Source organism: Rhincodon typus, chromosome 36 (genome assembly GCF_021869965.1).
Source record: "Rhincodon typus isolate 14 chromosome 36, sRhiTyp1.1, whole genome shotgun sequence".
Lineage (NCBI taxonomy): Eukaryota > Metazoa > Chordata > Chondrichthyes > Orectolobiformes > Rhincodontidae > Rhincodon > Rhincodon typus.
The window spans coordinates 20,071,951-20,086,855 of record NC_063367.1 but is presented as its reverse complement, the minus strand read 5'-3'; the positions used below and the strand labels follow the sequence as shown (position 1 = coordinate 20,086,855).

The 14,905-nt window shown below is 45.3% G+C and overlaps 1 protein-coding gene across 1 annotated transcript in view; it reads left to right on the top strand.

Moving 5' to 3' along the window:
• The window catches only part of LOC109937657 (inositol hexakisphosphate and diphosphoinositol-pentakisphosphate kinase 1-like), a 172,782-nt gene extending 160,350 nt beyond the window's left edge, over nt 1-12,432 (top strand). The window contains exon 30 of the mRNA XM_048617084.1: nt 8,590-12,432. Coding sequence (XP_048473041.1) covers nt 8,590-8,591 — 2 coding nt within the window. The 3' untranslated portion in view covers nt 8,592-12,432. The remainder of the gene's footprint in view (nt 1-8,589) is intronic.
• The last annotated feature ends 2,473 nt before the right edge of the window (nt 12,433-14,905 follow it).

Below are 14,905 nucleotides of genomic sequence, written 5' to 3'. Positions count from 1 at the left end.
TATTTATTTCGGAACCCCCTTCCCCTCCCCCTTTTCTGATGAAGGGTCTAGGCCCGAAACGTCAGCCTCTCTGCTCCTATGATGCTGCTTGGCCTGCTGTGTTCATCCAGCCCTGCACCTTGTTGTCTCATATAAAGGAAGGCTTTTTTTTGCATTATTCAATAATGTTAACCAGGTTGGTGTTTGGAACTGTCTGTTGAGCAGTCTCTATGTTCATCCTCAGACTTTATTCTGTTGAAGGAGCCCAGATGATTAGCCCTCAGAAGTCCTGCCAAGACTGTGTTAGAAAGGATGGTGCTTAAACTGCCCTAAATGTAATTTCTATTCCCTGGGAATGTGTAATTGGTAAAGGTTCCAAGAGTAGAGCTGCAGAAATGGTCCCAATCTCACTTATTTCGCAGTAATTATTGAATAATTGATTTAAATTATTTTTGAATTCAGAATCTTCTGGCTGATTCACCATGAGTATGTCAAGCCAAAAATAAATTTCAAGTTATTTGCATCATGGTTAACCATTTGAAGAATAAAGTAGGTTATCATTTCTCTGTTTTAAACTAGGCCCCTTCATAAAGAAAATGTTAAATTCAAATCAGAAAGTGTTGGAAATGCAGAGTCTGGCTTGAGCTATCAACAGCAAGTAGCATTATTGTAGTGTCTTTCACAATCTCCAGGTGCCTCAAAGCATTTTGCAGGCAGTTATTTTTAAAAGCCTTTCATTAATCTACTGCAGGATATGGACGTCAGTGGTTGGCTATTTATTCTTGAGAAAGTGGTGTTGGGCTTCCATCTTAAACTGTTTCTGTCCACGGGGATTAGGTACAATGCCGTTAGGGAGGGAATTCCAGGATTTTGACCCAGTGACAGTGAAGGAACGGTGATATATTTCCAGATCAGGATGGTGTGTGGCTTGGAGGGGAACTTGTGAGGGGTGGTGTTCCCATGTATCTGCTGCCCTTGCCCTTCTAGATGAAGTGGTAGTGGGTTTGGAAGGTTGTGTTTGAGGATCTTTGGTGAATTTCTGCAGTGCGTCTTTGTAGATGGTGCTACTGAGCATTGATGGTGGAGGGAGTGGATGCTTGTGGATGTAGTGCCACTCAAACTGTCTGCTTTGTCCTTTGTGAAGCTTCTTGAGTGTTGTTGGAGCTGGACCCATCCAGGTAAGTGGGGAGTATTCCATCAAACTCCTGACTTGTGTCAATATATATGGAACTGGAAAAGCACAGCAGGTCAGACAGCATCTGAGGAGCAGCAAAGTCAATGTTTTGGGCTGAAACCCTTTGTCAGGACTTGTCACATTCCTGGCTTGTGCCTTGTTGACGGTGGACAGGCTTTGGGGAGTCGGGAGGTGAGTTACTTGCTACAGGATTTCTAGCCTCTGACCCGTTGTTTTAGCCACTGCATTTATACAGTGAGTCTAGTTCAGTTTCTGGACACTAGTAATGATATTCTTATCTCAACTGGAGAGTTACAAATTAGATACCGTTACTGGACTAAGCACCATGATAAAGCTACAATGCTACTAATTTATACATATTCTCTCTCTCTCTGTCTATAGCACACAAGAGAGGTTGGGACTTGGTTAATTAAACTCTGCAGTAAAATTGACTGCTCCAAGTGCCCATTCCATCCGCCTGTTAAAGTGCCAAGAAGGATGTTGTTAATTGTTGGTACATTTTTTATTGTAAGTGACTTACCGTACTCTGCCTTTTTGGGTCGAGACTCTTGATTGTCACTTGGCACCTGCTGAACATCACAGGCGATTTCTCGCTCAGATCACCTCTGGGAATTGTCTATGATCGAGCAAGAATATAAAATACCCAACCATGAGATTCTGCTTCCAGCTGTTTTTATAATTCCTGTCCCAGTATGATATCCCTCCCACGACCCGTTTCCCCTACTCCTACTGTGGGGTCCCTGTATAAGCCAGTATTCCCACCTGTTTTAGCCCCCTTCCCCATCTGTTAGATTTAGAGAGGGGGGGAGCCATTGAAGCCAGTTGGATGTACAATGCTGTAAATACAAAGCCTGTATTCTGTAAAGGGTTGATGGGTGGGTGGTGATGTCTGGAGGCGGGAGTGTTGGGAGGGGATGGGAGCTCCCACAAGTGTCACAAGGACAAGAGTGTCTCATTTCCTGGTGCCAGATACCCAGCCAGCATTGGGCACCTTGTGTCTCCACAGCTGCTGCTTCTAGCCTCTAACACCGTTCTGTCACTGATCGCTGTGCCATTTCCCAGTAATGAGTAATGTGCAGTAATGATAGGGTTTCGATATATTCCTGATTGTAGGTTTGAGTTGTTACAGCAAGCCCACGTTCCTCTGAGTCTGACAGAACCTAATATTAAAAGGTGGAGCGAGTTGAAAATATGAGCAGAGTCTGAGTGAAGCTTCAATCACTGGACAAGCACCTCGGTATTTACAGTGTCAGAGCGAGTACATCACTTTGTACCATCTGTGTGTGTGTGTGAGAGAGAGACAGAGAGAATGCAACCAGACTGGGAGTTTCTGTTCACTCCACTCTCTCCTTAGGGTCTCAACTGTTTTTTCTATTCACCCATCAAATGAGGGTGTCGCTGATAGGCAGCATTTATTGTCCATCCCTAATTGCCCCGAGGGCAGTGAAGAGTCAACCACATTGCTGTGGGTCTGGAGTCACATGTAGGCCAGGCCAGGTAAGGATGGCGGTTTCCTTCCCTAAACGACATTAGTGAGCCAGATGGGTTTTTCTGACAATCAACAATGGATTCATGGTCATCATTAGATTCTTAAACCCAGATATTTATTGAATTAAAATTCCACCATCTGTCATGGCAGGATTTGAACACGGGTTCCCGGACATTAGACTATTAACCCAGAAACGTCTTAGTGATATTATCACTAGGCCATCACCTCCTTGTGTGAGATAAAGGAGCAGCTTGTCACCCCTGTAATCCCAAAGCCGAGCTGGCCCTCTCATAGAAACACGTGGGCAGGCTGCCCCACACACCACCCCCGCCCGGTCCTGTCTGTGCAGAAGGGGGCTTAGCAGGATGACGGTTTGGTTACTTGAGTGGGCTTCTGCCTTTGGGATTGTGCCATCCAAGCATGCTGCTGTCCCCAATGGAAAGTCTGTGGAGAGCAGATGAGGCCGAGATCAGTCCCCACTGCTTTTGCTGACCCGCTGGCCTGGATATTAGCTCATGAACGGGTATTTGTGTGTGTGTGTGTGTGTGTGTGTGTGTGTGTGTGTGTGGAGGGGTGGGGAAGGTTGGGTACAGAGCTCCAAATGGGAATCTGCTCCACAATCTGCGGCTGGTGGCTCTGACAATTTCCCACCTGGATCTCAGACCCGTTCCAGGGTTAGCTTCCAGTTGGTTGGTAACATAACAGGGAAGACCATGGATGGGGATGGAGGGTGGTGGTCTAATCCTGAGGGGGGATTTAATTGTTTACCCTGGGTGGAGAGTTGATTGAGGGTAGCTTGTGGACCCAGTGCAAACATTCCTACTCCTCTTGGCCCACAGTTCTGCAGTTACCTTCTCCCTGAAACCGTCCTCGTCTCCTTTCCACTGCCTGGTTTTCCAAAGTCTGGGAATTCCAGTGCCCACTGCAAAGCAGGTTCTGTCAAGGCTGCCATCTTGGTTAATGTCATTAAATTGCTAACCTGCTTTATGAAAAGTCCCCTTTGCGGTGAAACAGCAGCTGGAGTAATCTTGGGCCTAGTTATCAGACCACCTCTGTCCTCCACCGACCCCTGAGTCTACTCCCTGTACTATCCTAGCACAGCTGCAAAGAGGCCCTCTTGTGGCCCCACCCCTGGACCAAGAGACCTGGATTCAAGTCCCACCTGCTCCAGCGGTGTGTAATAACATCTCTGAACAGGTTAAACAGGGAAAAAAAATAGGTTAAATTAAAAAAAAAATCTGAGGGGGTTAGCTGTTATCAATGGCCCCATTCACATGCAAGATTATTTGGGAGAAGTCTTTGGTATCTCAGCGGAGCCTGGCCTTGCCCAAGGTTCAAACCTGCAGAGCTGGCCCTATCGGAGCACTATTGAGGGAGTGCTGCACTGCCTCACTCTCAGCAGATGTGAAAGATCCACTGTACAGCGACGATTGGAGGAAGGACAGGGGAGTCATTCCTGGTGTCTTGGCCAATATTTATCATGCGGTCAACATCATAACAAAAATAGACACCTTTCCTGGGAGGTTGCTGCTGTATTTCCTCCATTTTAAAAGTGTGTCATTGGGTGTAAAGCACATTGAGATATTGTGAATTTGCATGAGTAAGGACCATGTACTGGGTGATGTGTTCTCTGATAATTATCCCCTCCTTTGAAAGACAGTACTCCTCCAGTTATGGAGCTTCATCAGAGAGGTAGCATTTCAGCAGAGAATAAAAAATGGGAGCAGAATGAACAGATTTCTATTTCTGTGGCCTCAATTTAACTGCATTCCAACTAACCAAGATTCCAACTCCAGTTAGAACAGAAAGAAACTGGGCCAAACCTGAATGTGAACAGTTAGTGCATTTGGAAATGATTGTTGTCTCTCCAAATGTTCATTTAATGGGTGAGAGCATGTGAGACTGTGTGTGTTAGGGAAATGAACTGGATTAATGTGAGATATACGCCGACTGTCTGTCTTTAGCAAGTATTTAAACAGAGCTGTTTCAAATTTGATACAGTCAGTTGTGTTTGAGTTTTTGTGGGTAACTGGAGAATGCGGAAATGGGACAAAGCAAACTCTCTGATGCTGCCTGGCCTGCTGTGTTCCTCCAGCTCCACACTGTGTTGTCTCTGACTCCAGTGTCTGCAGTCCTTACTATCTCTCGTGATTTCTCTGTGGGTACTTCTGGTTTGAACTTTGCACCTTCCTACACCAAGGCTTGAGAGAGACCAGCTTGCTTCTACATTCCTCCTTCTCTCTCTGAATCTGAGAGCTTAATATTCAGTGCAACTCCCACCTTTCCCCCACAAATCTCCTGAGTAACTGTTCCAGCCCCAGTGCAGCATTGTGAGTCACTCTGACCAAAACCTCCCGGTTGGGCCAGCTTTGCCACTCCTAAAATAACAGAGGGGACCGTGAGTGAGGAAGCTGCTCCCAATAGCTGTACAGTTCTGGGGCACAAGAGGATGGGGTGATGCATCCACAGTCAATTAGCTTGCTGACATTCTGTGATGAGGCTTCCCATATAGGGAATGATCCCAAACAAAGGGCTAGTTTATTAGAAAAGGTTGAAGAGGCTGGGACACTTTTGTCTGGATGTGTTAGGATTAGGAGTGAGGGGTGACCTGTTCAAAATCTTTAAGATCAATAAAGGATTTTAATACAGGAGACATGGAGAAAATGTTTTCACTTGTGGGTAAGACCAGCACTGAGGGCTCAGGGCATAATATAAGATAATCCATTTGGGAATTCAGGAGAAGCCTGTTCCCCAGCAAGTGATGGGAATGAGGGACATGCTCCCACAGGGAGTGGTCGAGGTGAGGCAATGTGTTTAAGGGGAAGCTGGATGAACGTTTGAAGAGAAAACAGAATTGAACAATGTGCTGATGGGATGAGGTGAAGAGGGGTTGGTGTAACAGAGTGGGGAAACTTCATGTGGCGCACCAACGCTGGCATGGACCAGCTGGTCCAAATGGCCAGTTTGTGTGGGGGAAGCCCCCATATGGGTAAGGTACAAGGCTTTTCAGCTCCAGAGGACAAGAGTCCCAGAGTGGGGCTTCAGGAGAACATGGGGGGAAACTGCAGGAGCAGAAACCCTCACAGGTTTAAAAAAAACAAGGGGCCAACTTCATCACAGCATTAGCATCTTTAGTTGCCATGGCCACACTCGAATTCTGTTCCATTTTAATTACAGCTGAACATTCTTTGGACAACTTCATGCCCGATTATTTATTCAGGAGTAAAGATCCCTTCCCTTGTTCACCTTCGGTGACTGATAATAGCTTTCTCACCGCTATCCCTTCTTGCCTCAGTACCACTGCTGATTGACAGACAAGGCGATACTATTGAGTTACTGGGTGTTAAACGTTGACAAAATGGGGAACTCCTGAAAGATGAAGGATAAAGAAAGGAAACGCAGACCACTCTTTACTGGAATCAATCTACCTGTCCACTTCGGGCCTACCATACAGAGAAGCCTCACTCTATACCAATGGATGCAGAAAGATTTGAAGTTGCCATAGAAACCTGTTTGGCTGCTGGAACCAGGCCTGCTATTTAAAAAAAAAGGATTCAGCCTTGGATTTAATAAAAATGTATAAAACGGCGCACGGTGGAAATTCACGAACTAGCTGAATTACAGCGATGTATACTCAATTAAAGAAGGAGCTGGAAGAGGCCAATTTCCATAAATTTTCATCAAGATGGGCTTTGTTCGGCAAATTAAAATGAAGTGAAATATTTTGACAGATGATGTTGATTGTGGAGAATCTCAGCAACAATTCTCTCCCCACCCCCATCCTGTTAGTTCCCAGGGTGCTGTGATTCTCTGTTTTTGCTCCACTACAGCCCTTCTTGTAAATCCATTATTTATCCGAGATATATTTCCATAGGCTGCTGTGAGTGCCATCGTCTGATTGTTGCAGTCAGTTGGAAAAGAGTAGCCTCCAACAAATAACAGTCCAAATTTGAAATTTGCAAACAGATAGCAGTAAAGCAAATAGTAGTGCACCTTGATTAATACCATCCCCACCTCCGACATGTACACCCCCCAATTAACCCCCTCTCTTCCTGTCTCTCACCATGCACTGACACATGCACGCACTGACACATATGCTGACACACACACGGACGGACACGCACACACACACGCACACACAGACACACACACCCGACATACACACACGCGCGCACACACTGTCGCACACACCCTGTCTCACAGACACACACAGATCACACACACACACATGCGTGCGCACACAGACACACATACAGTCTCACAGACACACTCTCAGACACACACACATGCGTGCACACACTGTCACACTCACACAGGCACCCACACAGTCTTACAGACACATTCTCAGACACGCGCACACACACACACACATGCACGCACACACTGTCACACTCACAGACACACACAGTCTTACAGACACACACTGTCTCTCACACTCACAGAGAGACACACTCTCAGACACACACACAGAGTCTGGCAGACACAGACACACACACGTGCGCACACACACTGTCACACACATACTGACACATAGACACACACATGCACATTGACAGCAGATGGCTCTTATCCTCAGGAAATGGTTGTGAATCTTTCCAATATTCAGTGTTGTGGATGCTCCATTGTTGAATAGAGGTAAAGCTGGCACCCACAGATATTTGGGTTTTTCAAAATCGATAGGTGAGTGGACAGAAAGGGGAGTCAAAGCCAAAGACCAGCAGTAAGACCATAAGACATGGAAGCAGAAGTGGTCCATTCAGCCCTTCAATGAGATCATAGCTGATCTTATAATGAGGGGGTAGACTTGATGGGCTGAATGGCCTACTTTTTCTCTGCATTCTCATATACTTCAGCACTGGCATTGACGCTCTCCTTTTGAAATGTTAGCCCAGAACGTTAAGGGGACTGTCTTACTCCAGGGCAGCTTCACACTTTCCCTAAACCATCCAAATCCTTCACTTTTAGAGTGTCAAGTGAATCTTGGAGTCATTAGTTGCCTTGTCTGTAATAGTGTCTCCAAAGGAATGCTGCCACATAAATTTCATGTTAGTTACTGTTACTAAGGGGAAAGAGTGCGTGGCTCGGCATGACAACCAGATTGAAACTCAGAGCTCGAGGGGGTTTCTTTTTTAACCATGAACTAACGGTTTGAATTGGAACAACATAAAGCACCTCATTTTCTTTCCAAGACATGTCTCAAACTTCATCTCAAAAAAACTGTTGCCATAGTAACCCCTCTACCCTATGCAAAAGCACTTCAATAGGCCTTGGTTTCTAGGGCCTAAAGCAGGCTCTGGCCTGGTTCCCTTCAATGCTCAGCTGCAGCAAACCTCAACCGTCTGCTTTAAGTGTCATCTGGGGACGTAAAGTGCAACATAAACTCGGGGGAAAAGCAGGCTGACTGCTTACCACAGGGTCTTCACAACAAGTTCTGTTGCAAGGTGAATGTTTCCGCTGACACGCAAGAATACAATTAGATTCTGTCAGAGAATCAGGAATACCAAAGAAGCAGCTTAGAGGGTGTGGAAAATGTGGGATTCACTTTGTTAAACAAACAATGCACACCACTCGACAAGAATCTCAGAAAGACAGAACAGTTAAAAATAGCGAACTCTCGACCTGTCGTATACTTCGTAATGAACTCCAATGCAACCATTTCCATGTATCATCGGGTTTTCTCTCTGGGATACGAAGGCAACAAAGGGTTCCAATTACCGTCATTCATGGTCTGGGTGGGTTGAGGGTTTGTTTCTGGTGTATATCCTGTCTGATTGTCTCAATGTAGATAGATATACAACAGGAATGTCAGAACCACAAGTATTTTGTCTCCTGTTTGACTGGACCCTGGTATTTTGAGGTCAGGAGGTGGACTGCCTGGTTTTCATTTTATTTTTGGCGTTAATGGGTTTTTGTGATTTTTTTTCAGGAGCTTGCAAATGTCAGAGTGAAATCTGACCCCTTCAATGAGCATAGGAATATAAACAGACACTGAACTTCACAATGAAGTGGTTACAAACAGTGAGGAGACGAAATAAATACGAGGGACAGTGAAAATCTCTTCCACCAACGACGCACTCAAATATATAGCAGGAGCAGGCTACTTGGCCCCTCAAGCCTGCTCTGCCATTCAATAAGATCATGGCTGATCCGATGATAAGCTCAAATCCACATTCCTGCTTACCCCAGTAACTTCTCACCTGCTACCTTACCAACTGTATCTTTTCCTTAAAAATACTCTAAGACTGTACTTCCACCAACTTTTCAGGAAAAACATTTGAAATGTCTTGGTCTTCGAGAAAAACTGTTTTACCTCATCTCTGTCTTAAATGGTGACCCTTTAATTTTAAACAGTGACCCTAGTCCTGCACCCGCCCCTATTGGGGAAACATCCTCTCCACATCTACCCTTCAGAATCCCACATTTCAGCTGAGGGGTCTTCATACAGTGTATCCTCCTGGAAGTGGTTTCTATCGCCTGAGCTCCAGAGTGCCCTTGCTGCAGAGCTCAATACACAGAGGATATGGTGGCATAGTGGTAGTGTCACTGGGGTAGTAATCCAGAGTCTGTGATGAAATCCCTGGGGTCATGAATTCAAATCCCAGTGAGGTGGAATTAAAATTCAATAAGGAATTCTGGAATTGGAAGCTACTTTCAGTAAAGGTGACCATAAACTCACCAGCAATTGGTGTAAAAACCTATCAATTCCAAAGGGGAGGTGATGGTAGCCTAGTGATATTATCGCTTGACTGTTAATCCAGAGATGCAGGTAATGTTCCAGAGACTTGGGTTTGAATCCCACCACAGCAGATGGTGGAATTTGAATTCAATAAAAATCTGGAATTAACAGTCTAATGATGACCATGAATCTATTGTTGATTGTCAGGAAAATCCCATCTAGTTCACTAATTTTCTTTAGGGAATGAAATCTGCCATCCTTACCTGGTCTGGCCTACGTGTGACTCCAGACCCCATCAATGGGGTTGACTCTTAACTGTTCTCTGGACAAAAAGGATGGGGCGGGGTACAATAAATAAAAGTTTACTAATGCCCTTCCTTCAGGAAAGGAAATCTGCCGTCCATACCCATTCTGGTCTACATGTGACTCCAGACCTACCTTCACTCTAAGCTGCTTGGCCATCTGCGGGTGTGCACACCCTGACGCATCAACTTCTGGTTTCACAGGAAGGTTCCCAGTCCTTCAGGAATGTCTCTTGTACATTGTCTTAGCCGCCCTCTGAAGATGGCAGAGTTCAGTGGCTATTAGTATTGGGTGTCAAATGCCAGCCTTGCCCAGTGATGCCCATATACCATGAAAGAATTTAGAAAATAAACAGGAAAAACTGCCGCTATGACTGACCAACTCTCAGAACTACATGTGGACCAATGCCAATCAGGCGCTATCTGAAGCCTCTGTTGCTTGTTGTTGGCTGTGGAACATAGTGGGTTTACAGCTTTCAACAAAGAAGGCTCAATATCTGCAGGTCATGCCCCACAACCTCAAGCAATTCTGCCAGCATTTTATTATTTTCCCAAAGTAGGGTTCCCAAAATCGAATACAGTGCTCCAATTGCAACCAAAACGATGTTTTATAAAAGTTCACTCTGCCTTCCCTGCTTTTAGTTAAAAAAGCTTTTTTATTCTGTACACTTTATCAAGCACTTTCTCAGTCTGCAGTGTCATTTGTACACATACACACCCAGGTCCCTCTGTTCCTGCACCATTTTTAAGAGTTGTACAGTTTGTATTAAATTGCCTCAGTAAGTTCCTCCCGTCAAAATATATCACTGGACATTTCCCTGCGGTCAATTTCATTTGCAACATGTCAGCCCCTTTTCTCAGCCTGCCTCTTAATGACATCCCTGGCCAGAGCTGGGGACTTTTTAAAAATTCTTACACAGGATGAGGACATCGCTGGCCAGGCCAGTATTTATTGCCCATCCCCGATTGCTGAGAGGGCAGTTAAAAGTCAACCACATTGCTGTGGGTCTGGAGTCACATGTAGGCCAGACCAGGTAAGGATGACAGTTTCCTTCCCTAAAGGACATTAGTGAACCAGATGGGTTTTTACATGTATTGATACCAGTTTCATAGTTACCATTAGACTGTTAATTTCAGATTTTTTTTATTGCATTCATATCCCACCATCTGCTATGACAGGCTGCAAACCCAGGTCCCTAGAGCATTGCCCACGTCTCTGGATTATTAATGTAGCAATAATACCATGTGGCCCATTATCCCGAGTCCTTCTATTTAAGAGCACTAGAAATAGGAACAGGAGAAGGCCGTTCGGCCCCTCGAGCCTGCCCCACCATTCAATAGAATCATGGCTGATCCACATTCCTCACATCTACTTTCCTTCCCTTTTCTCATAACCCCCGATTCACTTTGTGCCCCTGGGTGGGGCCATTGTAAAAAAGGAATAAAGCCCCCTGAGATAGTGGTAACATTTTTGTGAAACTGCCTTTGGATATTTCAATGTGTTAAAATTACAAGAAAACTGTAAGCTTTTTTGTTGGCGATCACAGCGGGTCAGCTTCGACTCTGAAGAAGAGTCATCCAGAATCAATGAGAGCTTGCTCTCTCGCCTTGGATACTTCCTGACCTATCACATTTTGATTTCAGTACAGATTCCAGCGTCTGCATAATTTGCTCCGAAGATGTAAGCTCCTGTTGTTTGGAGGGCAAATAAATTCTAAATCATTGTCTGACTTGAACCACGGGCCCTGAGTATAAGACGGACATAAATAAATCCAACAGCGAATTGACCCTGAAAGTGGAGCTGATTACCACGGGGAATACTGATTAGCACAATATAGAACAATGTGCAACAATAAAATACATGTTTGGGGGACAAAGGGACCGAAGGATGTGGTGGTAGGGTGAGGTGAGGAAAAGCAGGAGGGAGGATCATGTGGAGTTTAAACACTAGGACAGTCCCTAATGGGGCGAATGGCCTGTCTGAGCCCTGCAGATTCTCTCAGACAGACATCTGGGTGAGAAACTGACTGAATCTCCAGCGCTGTCTAATTAATATGCAAATCACCAGCCTCCACTGTAAAAGGTTTCCAATATTAAGAGATAATGAATCCTCCAGGTCTTACATATGTCGGCCCTGCCACCTGCACGTGTTTACCTAACTATTCATTAAAGTGTAAGACCAAAAATATATTACATTTACCGCGAGTGGCGTCAGCTGAATGTTGAAAAGCTGCCTCACTAACATCTCATTTTCTCCCACCAGATGCCGTTTCACAAAAAGAGCTGGGGCCAGATTTTCAGATTTTTTTTTATATACATGAGATTCGAAAAGTTTATTAAATTACACCAATTCCTTCACAGAAAGTTCAGCAAACACTATCCAGATTATTGCAGCATTTAACGAACCGAACAGGGCAATCTGTCCCGGGACGTTTTCAGCTTTTTCTCCTGGGACTGGTCTGGGATGAGATGTTTTTATTTCTCTCTCGGAACCAGCTCACTGACCCACTGTTGGGTGTACGACTCCATCTGCAGGTCATACATACGTGCATTTATATAGCGCCGTTCGCGACCGCAAGTGTCCCAAGGCACACTTTACCTTCCAATGTCGTCGTTTTTCTTCGTCGAGTTGCAGTCACTGTTGCAATAATGTAGGAAATGCAGTGGCTAGTTTGTGCACAGCAAGATCCCGCAACTAGTGATGTGATTCCACCAGATAATCTGTCTTTGTGATATTGGCGAGTGTCGGGAAATGCTGGCTCCAAGCTAAAGCTTTGGGGATACGGTTTCAATGATAGCTAATTAACTCTTTTATATTTCATGAATAAAACCTGCAGCTGAAGTGAGTCTCTATGATGGTGACAGTTAAATGATCTGGTTCATTAATGTCCTTTAGAGACAGAGGCCTGCCATCTTTATCCAGTCCGGTCTACACGTGACTCCAGACCCACTGTAACTCTGTTGGCTTCTGCCCTCTAAAGAAGACTGTTGCTCCATGCAGTTGTACAGGATGAGTGAGCTGCCAGATCAAGTGGTGGAGGCTGGTACAATTACAACATTTAAAGGGCATCTGGATGGCTACATGAATAGGAAGGGTTTAGAGGGATATGGGCTACATGTTGGTAAATGGGACTAGATAAGATTGGGGTGTCTGAGTCAGCACAGATGCGTTGGACTGAAGGTTCACTGGATCCAAAACGTTAACTATGATTTCTCTCCACAGATGCTGCCAGACCTGCTGAGCTTTCCCAACAACTTCTATTTTTGGACCGAAGGGTTTTGTTTCCATGCTTTGTGACTCTATTTGAGCCTAATCCATTCTAATCCTGTCTCTGTCAATGGAGCACCCTCTCTGTGTTACTGTGAAATCTAGATTTTGTGCTGAGTTATGTTCAATTGTACAAAATGAGGCCATTCAGTGTAATGGCCTATACTGTTATATATGGTTCACACAAACCATCTCCTTGTTTATTTACTTCACAGAGTCATTTATTGTACTAAAAGGGGCTATTCGGCCCATTGTAACTATGCAAACCTCTGTAGAGCCTTGCTTCCCCAACCCTTTCCCATTGTGACCTCTTTTGAGGTTTGAAATGTTGCTTCTTCTTAGGGAGTGGTGACAGAAGACAAGAGAGATTAGGGGGTGGGTTTTTAAGGTGGGTGTGGAAAACCATTGAGCTCACAATCCCAAAATTGCAGCTTGCAACTGCATTTGGAGTCTCAATGCCCACTTTGGAAGCCCTGCTGTAGAGTAATACAGACCAGCCCCGATTCCCTGCTCTGTCATGTGTGATAGGGCAACAATTGGAAAAACTCTGAGGGACAGAATATAGGCTGGGGGTTGTTTACCTAAGAACAGAGAAGGCTGATCTGTTAGACTGAGGTATAGCAAATTATGATGGACACAGACAGGGCAGATGGAAAGAAACATTTCTCATTTAGCAGAGCGGTCAGTGACCAGGGGACGTGGATTCAAGGTAAAAGGCTGAAGGAAGAACATTTTCACCCAGAGGGTGATGGGAATCTGGAACCAGCTCACTGAAAGGGTGGTCAAGGCAGGAACTATCATAACATTTCAGATGTATTTAGACAAACATGTGAAGCGCCAGGACATTGAGTCTCCAGGCCAAGTGTTGAAAAATGGATAGGTGCTTGATGACTGGCACAGGCACAATGGGCCAAAAGGCCTCTTTCCATGCTGTAATACCCTATGACTTGATCCTCGCTGCTGGCAACTTTATTCCCTTCAAGTGACAACGCAATTCCCTGACTGATTCCATTTCCAAAGCCCTCAACTTCCGGATCATTTCACTCCCAAGTAAAAAAGATTCTTCTCAAGGGCTGGCTCTGCTCCTCTAGCTTTAAATCTGTGACCCCCGCACCACCCCCCCCCCCCCCCCCCCCCCCCGCCCCCCGTCCTTGTAATGGCACCTGTTTCTCCTGGTCCACTTCATCCCAACCTCTTCAGCTGGATAAAATCTGCCTACAATCCCCAAGGAGAACAATCCCACCTTCCCCAATGTAACCTTGTCACTTAAACCCCTCCATTTGGAAGCTGGGAAAAGTCCTCCACTCTCCTCTCGAGGACAATCATTCCTTCTCCTAAAGAGTAGTGACCAGAAGCAGATGATGCTTTAGGAAGGATGTTGGGAAACTTGAAAGGGTTCAGAAAAGATTTACGAGGATGATGCAAGGGTTGGAGGGTTTGGGCTATAGGCAGAGGCTGAATAGGCTGGGGCTATTTTCCCTGGAGCGTCGGAGGCTGAGGGGTGACCTTATAGAAGTTTATAAAATCATGGATAGGGTGAATAGCAAAGGTCTTTTCCCCAGGTGGGGGGGTTCCAAAACTGGAGGGCATGGGTTTAAGGTGAGAGGGGAAAGACTTAAAACGGACCTAAGGGACAACGTTTTCACACAGAGGGTGGTGTGTGTATAGATTGAATTGCTAGAGGAAGTAGTGGAGGCTGGTACAATTACAACATTTAAAAGGCATCTGGATATCTACATGAATAGGAAGGGTTTAGAGGGATATGGATGAAACGCTGGCAAATGGGACTAGATTAATTTAAGATATATGGTCGGCCTGGATGTGTTGGACTGAAGGGTCTGTTTCTGTGCTGTACATCTCTATGACTATGATTCTAGATAAGCAAATTGTGGCCTGACCAGGTCTTTATAGAGAGTCAGTCAGCTGCAGTAAGGAGCATTGACCTGTTGGCCTGCTCCTGTGAGCTGTTGGCCTGCTCCTGTGAGCTGTTGGCCTG